General features: G+C 59.8%; 1 protein-coding gene across 1 annotated transcript; it reads right to left on the minus strand.

Annotated features, from left to right (window-relative positions):
• Positions 1–1,253: 1,253 nt before the first annotated feature.
• Positions 1,254–9,784, minus strand: NES (nestin). Its single transcript, XM_017510026.2, has 4 exons — positions 8,862–9,784; positions 7,630–7,754; positions 5,892–5,965; positions 1,254–5,658 (listed from the first exon to the last, which is right to left on the minus strand). The coding sequence occupies exons 1-4, from the start codon at positions 9,642–9,644 to the stop codon at positions 1,778–1,780; spliced, it is 4,863 nt and encodes a 1,620-aa protein (XP_017365515.1). The 5' UTR covers positions 9,645–9,784; the 3' UTR covers positions 1,254–1,777.
• Positions 9,785–10,536: the final 752 nt, after the last annotated feature.

Raw genomic sequence — 10,536 nt, forward strand, 5'->3', positions numbered from 1 at the left:
AGGAGGGCGGGATGGGGAGAGACGGGATCCCGGCCCCTGAGGGCTGGGGCATAGGAGGTGTGAAATGGAGCCTGAGTGCCCAAGACAGAGGTGCTAGATGGAGACGCAGAGACATGGGCAGAGAAGCAGACAGTGAGGGCCTGTCAGGGAGGCCCCTACCCACCCCTCCCTGGCAGGAGGACAGGAATAGGAGTCAGAGGGGCTGGGACTTCATCTTCTCATCTTTCCCCAGCCCTCAGCCTTGAGCCCAAAGGGAGGAAGAGCCTGCTCCCAGGCCTGGGATCGGCTCCAAATGCAGAACATTTGTTTGGCAGCCCCTACCCCACCCCCTCCCGCGATATTTAGAGGTGTCGCCAGATCTTCCTTTCCCGTGGAGCTGAACCGGGGAGTGGCTTCTATTTGGGTATCCTGACTTCAAGGCCTGCAGGCCCCACCTCATCCAGGAACCCCTGGTCCCCTCCCTGTCCTACGCAGGGACACAGAGAGCTCCCGGGAAGTAGGGCTGGGAGGAGCCGCTGTGGCTGGAGGACCCTCGGGCTACTTTGGCACAGCGCTATCATCAGCCACCACCCTGACAGTTCAGCCCCCCAAGCCCACTTTCCCTTCTTCCCCCCTGCTACAGGGGTGAGGGAAGTCCTACTGAACAGCTACACTGTCCTCAGCCTCCCTTCTGTTCTCCCAGGCCCTGGGAGGCCCCCAGGTCACCTGGCTCAGCCTCTCTCATTGTGTGGCAGAGTCTGAGGCTCAGAGAGGACCGGGGCAAAGCAGGCCTGCCTCTCCCCTCACCCTGCGCCCACCCAGCCAGGCTGACAGACATCACAGGCTAGACAGCTTGTTTGGGTTTAGAGACAAGGGGGCTTATTACGCTGGCGGCACCAGGGGGCTAATGGGGGGGGACATACATGGCTGGGGATGGCCTGAAGACCTAATCCCTGTAATCAGTGCTGTGGGCAGAGATGATGATGGCCCAGGCTTCTGCAGGCGCTGAGGTCACCTGGACTGGCCTCCCCCAGCCAAGCAGCAGCCCCCAGCCCTCCCCAGGCCCCAGTACTGCTGGCTGCAGCTCCGGTCTGTCTGCCTTCTTTCCCCCCAGGAGGCCTCCTCCAGGGTCCTCCTCTCCTCAGGAGGCAGCCCCTCCCCAGCACCAGCATCTCCTCCTTCCTCCCCCCCCAGTCTCCCCCAACCCTGTCTCTGCTCCTGTGCAAACCTGAGGACCCTCTCCTGGCCCTGAATGGGGGAAGGAAGACTGCAGATTTTGAAGGCAGAGGCATTACTTTATTCAGGCAGGAGCGAGCCAGGCAGGACCACGACGTGGCAGGGATGGGGGTTGGGGGGTCAGGACATGGGAGTGCCCTCGCCTCCATTAGCCACAGGCCAGACGGCCCGGGAGGATGTTGCTACTGTAGTGAGATGGCGCAGGGCTGGTGAGCTTGGGCACAAAGGCCAGCACATCACCCTCCCTTTGGAGGGGCCTCTGGGTCCCAGACCCTTTCCAGATGACGGGGTGTGGAGGGAAGGGGGCCTAGTACTGTCGGGGTTCAGCTGACTTAGCCTATGCGATGGTGCAGGTGGGGGGTCTCCTTTGCGGGGCGGAGGTTGTCCCTACAGCCTCCATCCTTGGAGTAGGCTCCTTTGCCACACCCCTTTTCACCTTAGCTGGCCAGGCCTCTCAGCCGGAATCCACAGGTCAAGAGATCATAAGTTAAGAGTGCTGCCCCTGAGCAGGGAGCAGGCTTGGGACATCCTCCCCTCCCCCGCCCCTAAGTCCCCAATGCCCCTAGTCCTCCCCTGAGGACCAGGACTCTCTATCTCCTTCCCTCTGAGTGAACTTCAGGAACGGACCCGAGCCCAGGTGAACTGGAGCCCCTGCCCAAGGCGTCTTCAGGGCACTCGCCTCCTCCTCCTGAAAGGGGCTCCCTCGGTCACCCTCAGGGACCAGCAGCGTCCCCTGCCCCACTTCCTCAGACTGCTCCAGCCCATTCATCACTCCCCCATTCACATGCTGTGACTTCTCCAAGCTGGGACCCTGGCCATTAACAGTAACGGTGTCTGCCCCTGGGTCTGCGTCCTCCACCCCACTGGGAATCTCCAGAGGGCCAGGGTCTTTGTCCTCCCTCTCCAAGGAAACAGGGTCAGATTCTTCCTCTGAGCCAGAAGCCTCAGCGCTCTCCTGGGACTCAGTTTCCAGGGCAGTCATGGGGGCAGCAGCCACTGCACCCCTTAAGCCGTCATCCCAGGGGACACTGACACCCACAGAATCAGACTCCATGAAGTCCCCTCTCTGGGAGCTACTCAGGGCCTGGAGGCTGCCAACAGAGGACCCTGGCCCCCACCGCCCAGCCCCTGGCTCCCTCCCCTCCTCCAACTCCTCCTCTCCCTCCTCCCCACTTTCTTCCTCATCTGCAAACCCATCGGACTCCCCATCCCGATCCCACGCTGCAGGCTCCAGTAGCAGCTGGGGCACCTGACCCAGAGGCTCTGCCACCTCCCCAGGGACCCCAGGAAGAAGAGAAGCCTCAGTCCCCAGGTCCTCAAATTCCTCTGACAGGTCAGAGTCATGGCCACGCTCCTCTTCCCCCTCTTCCCCATCCTCCTCTCCCGAGGGTGGGGCCTCAAGGCCCTGGGAAGCCAGGACAGCAGGATCCCAGCCCTCCTTTCCGGTCTCCCCTTGAGGGGGTGGGCTCTGCTCTCCAGCGGGGTCCCACTTGGGGGAGGTGGGAGATCTGAGGTAGAGGCCCAGGGGAGTGGAGTCAGGAAGGGTTTCCCCCAGCTCATCTTCCTCGCTCTCTTCTCTGCTCTCCTCCTCCTCCTCCTGGAGGCCCTCAGGGATCTCCCCAGAAGCCAACTCCTCATGCTCACTCTCTACTTTCCCCAGGGCTTCAGCCCTGCCCTCCAGCTCCCAGCTAGCCTCCTGGCTCCCCTCAGCCTGAGGCTGGGACCCAGGGGCATCTTCCAGGATTGGGGTGTACATTGGGCTGGGGGGTGCCAGCACTGGGGATGCATCCTCCTCAGCTTCTTCTGACCCCAGGGGCCGAGGTGGAGGGGCATCGCTTCGATTGTGGCCCAGGGTCTCAGCAGGGAACGCCTCCTCTGCTCCCAGGGGGGCTTCAGCCTCCAGCTCCTCCCAGCCCTTGGGAGGCTCCAGAGGGTCTCCACTCTTCCCGGGCAGCTCAGAGAACTCCGCCCCCAGAGCATCTGCCTCCCCTACGACCTTTCTAGGCCCTTCCAAGTCCTGAACCCTCTTTGCCTTCAAACTCTCCTCTTCCAGGGGTGGTTCCATCACCTCTTCCCTGGTCAGATGGCCTGGGTCCTCCAGCCCTCCCACCTCCTGTCCCGGGACTTCCTCAGTTCCCGAAGCAGACTCACCCATGGCAGGCTCTGACCCCAACATGACCTCTGGGGAGGCTTGGTCACCCCTCAGGGCCACATCCTCATCTTCCACCAAGGGCTCTATCGCCTCTGGCAGTTCCTGGGGAGCCTGCAGGCCTGGGGTCCCCACCTGTTGTGGTTGCCCTTCAGGGTCCTGGAGACCCTCAGCCCCTCCCTTCCCACTGGCTCCCTCGGCTGCTCCCCTATGCTCTTTGGGCTCAGGGCTCCCTGGGTGTCCCTCGCCTGGGACCCAGGCCTCCCCTGTGGCATTCAGCTCTCCCTGCGCTACCACCTCCTCCTTCCCGGCAAAGCCATCCTGCTCCCTCAGGTTCTGCTCTGCCTCGTCCTCATTTTCCACTCCAGCCATCCCTGGGGGGCTTTCCTGAGCCAGCTCTGGGTCTTTCCCCACGGTATCTTCCCTGCTCTGCGCATCTGCAGACTGCGGCAGCTCCCGTCCCTCTTCCTCCAGAGACCTTAGTGACTCTTGGTTCTCTCCCTTCCCCAGGTTCTCTTCCTCTGCCAAACTGCTTTGACTTTCCTTGTCTACCTCCTCTGGAGATCTCAAATTCTCCATGTTCCATGCTCCCAGAGATCTCAAGCATTCCTGATTCTCCTCTTCTGGGAGTCTCAATGTCTCTTGGTTCACTTCCACAGGCCCCAGTGGTTCTTGAATTTCCTTTTCTGGAGGTGTCATTGTCCCATGGTTTATTTCTTCTAGAGACCACAGTGGCACTTGAGTTTCTGGAGATTTCAATGTTTCCAGGTTCTCTTCTGCAGACTTCAGTGATTCTAGGAGCTCTATTTCTACAGATTTCACTGCCTCTACACTCTCTTCTTTGAGTGACTTTAATAACTCTTGATTCTCGTTTTCAAGAGGTGTAGCTATCTCCTGGTCTTTTTCAAGAGACTGCAGTGGTTCTGGATCCCCTTTTTCTGGAGGTCTTAATGTCATCTGATCCTCTTCCCCTAGGGACTTCTGTGGCTGTTGAGTCTCCTTTTCAAGAATCCTTAATGCCTCTTGGTCCTCTTCTTCTAGAGACCTCACTGACTCGTGATTCTCTGTTTCTATAGGTCTCACAATACTCTCGTCCTCTTCTTCTAGAGTCTTCGGTGGCTCCTGGTTCCCTTTTTCTGGCGGTCTAAGGGCTTCTTGGTTCTCATCTTCAAGAGACCTCAGGAGTTCCTGATTCTCCTTCGTCAGAGGTCTCAGTGCCTCCTCGTCCTCAACTGCTGGAGATCTCAGTGGCTGTTGATTCTCCTTTTCTAGAGCTGTCAATGACTCTAAGTTCTCTTGCAGAGAACTTACTAATTCTTGGTTTTCCTTTCCTGGAGATAAAAATGTCTCTAGATTACCTTCAAGAGATTTCATTAGTTCTTGATTCTCCTTTGGCAGGGATTGCGATATCTGTGTGTCCTCTTTTCCTGTAGGCTTAAGCAGGCCTACAGCCTCTTTTTCTAGAGGTCTCACTACCTCCACATGCTTTAATGGCTCTTTAGTTTCCTTTTCTAGACTTTTTAGCGCTTCTAAGTCTTCTAAAGCCCTCGGAGACTCCTGATTCTCCCTCTCTAGAGTCTCGTGGCTCTGGTTTTCCAGAGTCTTCAGTGACTCTTGAATCTCCTCTCCCAGAGAAGTCAGGGTTTCTTTTTCCAAAGGAACCTGGGAGTCCTGGATTTCCTTCCTGTCCATATCCTCTTCTTCACATATTTCCTGCTGTAAGGTGCTTACCACTTTGCCCTCTATGGCTGTTTCTTTCTCTCCCAACCCCCAGATTTGCCCTTCACCTTCCTCTTGGCATATGCTGAACACTCTAGACCCAGTGGCTTCTCCATCCTTAGCCTCTAAACTGGAGTGGTCGGGGTTGAGGGTTGGAGCCAAGGAGGCCTGGTCCTCTGGGGACTGGCCTGTGCCGGCCTCTTGCCGCTTGCCCCCAGGCTCCTGCGCACCAGGCAGGATGCTGGCAGGAATGGCCACCTTGGCTTCAGCCTGCAGGGGCTCTGGAGCCCATTGCCTCCCACCCTGTGCCTGGAGCAGAGAGAGAGGAGCATCCTGGGCTCTGATCTCTGCATCTGCGGCAGGAGAGGGTGCCTGAGGTGTGGGTGGGATGGGGGTGCTGGCCAAGGCAGGGGTACGGGCCTGGAGGAGTTCTCGGTTCTTAAGAAAGGCTGGCACAGGTGTCTCAAGGGTAGTAGGTAAGGGTGAGGGGAGGGAAGTCGGGCTCAGGACTGGGAGCAAAGATCCAAGACGCCGGCCCTCTGGGGTCCCAGGGAATTGCAGCTCCAGCTTGGGGTCTGGAAAGGCAGAGGGGGAAGAAACAGCATCAGTATATCACTGGCAGTGAGGGGAGCCACAGAGCAGCCAGCACTGGCAAGAGTGCCCATGTGCCTGCCCCTGGTGCCCACGGCTGGGCTGAGAGTATGCTCGCTCACACTGAGACCATGGACTTGAGATATAGATTCGTGCCTCTCGGGAAAGAGAGGTCTGGGGTAGAGCAAAGCGGGGTAAACTCGGCCCCTCCGCTTACCCTGGAAGCTGAGGGAAGTCTTGGAGCCACCACCAGGTGTTTGCAGCCGGGAGTTCTCAGCCTCCAGGAGGGTCCTGGAGATGAAGGAGGGAAGGTGGGGTCAGCCCTGTGTCCCCAGGCCTGCAGGCAGCAAGCCAGCTGGGGACAACGCAGGCTGAGCTTGCGCCATCCTGGCCCCGCAGGCTTCCTCTTCATTTGACACTATCTCGCAAAAGCCACGCTCCGGGTGAAATCACAGTCACATACCCACAGACATCACACGCTTGGTCATACAGAGTCACACGATATTTGGGACACACAGCAGAGCTCACAGACTAGAAGCAGATTCCCACACAGTCGGGCTCTGCCCTACACACACCCACACAAGGCTCAGGCGAGTCTCCTCCCCCCACCCCAGGCCAATGACCTCATCCTCCGTGTAGGGGACTGATTCTCATGCTAATTGCTGCCATTGTCCTTGCCACCATCTGGAGGGGCTGAGAACGGGAGGATTCTGGGGAAGTGGGATTTCTCAGGCCGTTCCCATGGGATGGGCTCCCTCCTCCTTCCCCTGTGGCCCCCAAGGCTAGCGACAGACAAAGGCAAATGAATTCAGCTCCCCCTCTCCAAATCCTTTTCATGCCTCAAAAACCAGCGGTTAAATTCCTCGGGGCCCACCAGACCCTTCCCCTGGGTGGTTTCAGTGGGGTCAGGGCCCTCATCTTGGGATCTCTACGCACTCTGGATCCCAAGCTCCTCGGGGCATGGGGGTGCTTGTGTCCAAGCCACTGCCTCAGCGCCCCTTTAACCAATGAGGGGAGCAGGCACCCATCAATTCAACAACGTAGACTGAGCAGCTACTCCTCCCTGCCTTGCTCCGTGATCTCTGAGTCTGGTCACCCTCCTGGTAGCCTCGCCTCTGTCCTTCCCAGGGCTGCGGCCTTCCTTCTGGGCTTCTCCCTGGCGGTGGAGGCCCTCTCCTCCACATCCTCCCCAGAGCCTCTCTGACCTTCCTCCTCCGGGCATTGCCTCCCCTCCCTTCCTGGACCTCATGCAGCTCTTCACCAGCCACAGAGCCCCTTCCTCGGGCTCCATCCATGGCCCCTCAACCCACAGGCCCAGTTTCCCAGAAGACACCGCGGGCTGTGGCCACAGGCTGAGGCCACACAGCCAGTGAGAAGCCGCCCCTTCTTGGACTCTGCCTTCTCCAGGACAACAGGAAATGCAGACAACAAAAGGCTGGGCAAGGCCAAGGGCACTAGGAGAATCAGAGGAGCCAGGCCCCATGACATCCAGGTAAGAAGAGGCCTTGGAAGTCCCCAGCTCAGCCCTCAGCCGCAGACAAGGCTGAGGCCCAGGTCAGGTGGCAAGTCAGTGCACCCACCCCAGGCCTGCAATGGCTACTTTCTGTGGCTGCCAAAGGACGCGAACCCCTGGGTGTGGGCACGCACACAGAGTTGGAGCTTTGCCCCTCGGGGGAAGGGTCTGGATGTAGCCTCTCCAGAGGCTGTCCCACTCAGCAATATCATCTATCCTGGGGGGATTTCCTGGGCACAGGGCATTTCTCAGGTTTCCAACCTATGGGGGACAGATGAGTTCAGGCAGGACATGTCCCGGTGTGGCAGTGACCAGCTTAGTCACAGAATCCAGTGGCAGCACAGCTGCCATCACCAACACCTCTGGTGCCCTTCAGTCACACGGTCTCCCGCAGTGTGTGTGTGCGCCTTTGTGCGCCAGGGTGGACGGGCCCACCTCGTACCTGTACGTGGCCACCTCCAGGCTGAGGGACATCTTGAGGTGCGCCAGCTGCTGCCGACCTTCCAGGACCTGGGCGATCTGGCTCTGCAAGCCCTGTTTCTCCTGCTCCAGGGCCTCCACAGCCAGCTGCGGGGCAGGCGAGAGGCAGTCAGTGGAAGGGCTGGGGTCCCTTCTGTGAACCACTCTGCACCCTGCCCGCTGTCGCTGTGGGGCTGCATCTCCTGCTCCCTGGCTGACTCCCAGCAGCAGACCCCCACCTCCCCTACCCCACTCCCTGCCCAGACAGCCCCCTCTGCATCAGCCAAGATGAACCCGGGGCCCCTGTCAGCCCTCTGGGCCCTCTCCCACGGCCTGCTCCTCCTCTGAGGATGCTGATTAAATGGTAGCACATGTTGCTCAGAACACAGCTCCCACAGGAAGGAGAGGTGAGGGAGGAGAGGAGAAGAGGGGAAAAAAAGCGAAAGCAGAAGGAAAAACGATTAATCAAGAGGCCTGGAGCCTGCAGGACTGGAAGGCAAACAGCCCCGGTCCCCCATTGGTCCCATCTCCCAGGCTGTCTCCTGCTCCTCACAGCAGGCTCCAACCCCCCACCCCACCCCTTCCCACAGGTTCTGGATTCTCTCTCCTCTCAGAGGAGGGATGGGGCGGTGGCCGTGGCACCTCCGTGTGGCCCAGGCAAGAGGCTGTTTTCTCAGCTGCTGGTCACATCTGTGCCCTGTGAGAAGGAGCAGCTGTCCTGGGCCTCTGGAATGTGCTCCAGGAAGCCGGGAAGCATGACAGGGGAGGGGGCTGGTAGCCCATTCCCGGCTCCTCATTCTTCCCCTCAGCGGGAGGAGGGCTGTGAGGAACCCGAAGATTCTGGGTGGCCAGGCCACCAGACTCAGCGCAGAGGCGACAGTGTGGGGTCTCTCAGTGATAGCGGAGCCTGGGGAGGGGCCCAGAGCCCCGGTAGTCATCACAGCCAGATGACGCCATCCAGAGAGTAGGGGGGCTGCTGCAGCGGGTCTTGGGCCTGGCTGCCCTCCCCCGGATGTGCTTTGAGAGGCTCCGGAGCCCCACCATTCGCACCCTACACTGGACGGGCTGCAAAAGTCTAGGACTTGTGGCACCAGGTTTCTGAGAAGTGGCTCCTGAATCAGCAGCCACCTAGCCCCGCTCCCTTCCCAGAAGGTCTCTGAGCTTCCTAAGGGACTTTCTGAAGCCCGGTCTCACCCAGATCCTCAACCTCCTCACCTGGAACTTTTCAGTGGCCCGCAGTCGCTCCTGCCAGCGGCTCTCCAACCTCTGTTCCAGCGCTGCCCTGCGCTCCTGGAGGCCTCCGCGCTCAGCCTGGAGCTGCTGCAGCTCCAAGCGGCCCTCGCGGGCACCCTGCACCGCCCGGCCCAGCCGCTCGCGGGCCTGGCCCAGCGATGTCTCCATGTGCGCCACGCGCTCCTGGTAGCCGCGCACTGCCCCGCGCCACGCCTCGCCCAGTCGCCTTGCCAGCTCCTCCACCTCCGGGGCCGGCGCGGAGGGCCCGCGGGGCGGCGCGGGGCAGCGGGGGGTACAGGCAGCCTGCGCGTTCAGGCCGACCCGCTCCTCCTCGTGCGCCAAGCGCAGAGCCTCTAGCTCGCGCTCCAGCTCTGCAGCCTGGCTGCTCAGCCAGACCTGAGCGCATTTCTCCGCCTCGACGGCGCGCCGGTTGCGGGCTACCTCCTCCGCCGTCTGCTCCCGGGCCAGCCGCAGCTGCTGGCAACGGCCGGCCACGCCCTCCAGCTCTTCAGCCAGGTTGTCGCGCGCCACCTCGGCCGCGTGCTTCTCCCGCCAGCGCTGGTCCACGAGGGCCCGCAGGGCCGCCAGCTCGTCGTCGGCACGCGCCCGCCAGGAGGTGTCCCCGGATTGTGCCCGGAGCCCCCCGAGCTCTGCGCTGAGCAGCTCATTCTGCTCCTCTAGAGCCTTGACCCGGGCCAGGTAGGCCTCAAGGCGCCGATTGAGCTCCCACATCTGAAAAGACTCCTCCCCCATGCAGCCCTCCATCCTGCTCGTCTGACCCACTGAGGATGGACAGACGCGGGGCACCAGGAGAAGGGAGCGGCTCGTAGAGCTTTTCGGACGGAAGAGAAAAGAGACCGACGGGGACAATGACGGGGCGGGGCGGGGTGGGAGTAGCCTGAGCGACTGAGAGTCGGGAGTGGGAGCGAGGCTATTCATACTCCCGCCAGGCGGGCGGGAAGAGGGGCGGGACCCAGGCCTTAACCCCTTAGAGGTCAGAGAATGGCAGCAGTCTCTGTCCCTGCTTCCCCGGGATGCTGGAGAGTGGAACCAAAAAAGAAGCCGTGCCGTGGAGAATCGGATCTGACGGTGGTGGCTTTCTGGAGAAGGAGGCGGTGAAGAAAGGTCACAATCCCGGAAAAAGGCAGATAATACACAGAACTGAGCCTGTGGGGGTGGGGGTGCCAGGACGTTCCAGCCTGGGAGGGAGTGCAGCCTCAGTTACTCAACACATCCGAGGGAGCTATCACTTACTGAATTCCTCTAAGACTCAGTTTCCTCACCCATAAAATGGGAGCAATGATGGAAATCGCATGGCTGCTGAAAAAATGGATGTAACCAGTTTTTTGTTTTCTTTCTTTCTTTCTTTCTTTTTTTTTTGAGTAGCAAATGCTCATCCTCCTGAAATACTGGAGACATTGCTACAGCATTGCAGAAACAAGAACATATGTCTGATATTGGGGAACACACACACACACACACACACACACACAATTGCCTGAGTCTTTATCAGAAAAGGAAGCAACCAGGTGAAGTGCTGACATGGGCTTAAGAATGTTTCTCTCTCCATCTTTCCTGCAATTCTTCTGTATAACTGCGAGGTTCAAACATCCACTTTCGGAAGTTCTGTTTTGGGGGAAGGGCCCCTTCTCCCGCA

Source organism: Cebus imitator, unplaced genomic scaffold, assembly GCF_001604975.1.
Source record: "Cebus imitator isolate Cc_AM_T3 unplaced genomic scaffold, Cebus_imitator-1.0 Scaffold427, whole genome shotgun sequence".
Classification (NCBI taxonomy): Eukaryota; Metazoa; Chordata; class Mammalia; order Primates; family Cebidae; genus Cebus; species Cebus imitator.

What these genes read in the sequence shown, in the direction of transcription:
- NES (XM_017510026.2), bottom strand. Translation starts at nt 9,644, where the DNA reads ATGGAGGGCTGCATGGGGGAGGAGTCTTTTCAGATGTGGGAGCTCAAT. An exon ending in GGGCCACTGAAAAGTTCCAG is followed by an intron (nt 7,755 to 8,861) that starts GTGAGGAGGTTG and finishes CCTGCCCCGCAG; the next exon opens with CTGGCTGTGGAGGCCCTGGA. An exon ending in CTGGAGGTGGCCACGTACAG is followed by an intron (nt 5,966 to 7,629) that starts GTACGAGGTGGG and finishes CTTCATCTCCAG; the next exon opens with GACCCTCCTGGAGGCTGAGA.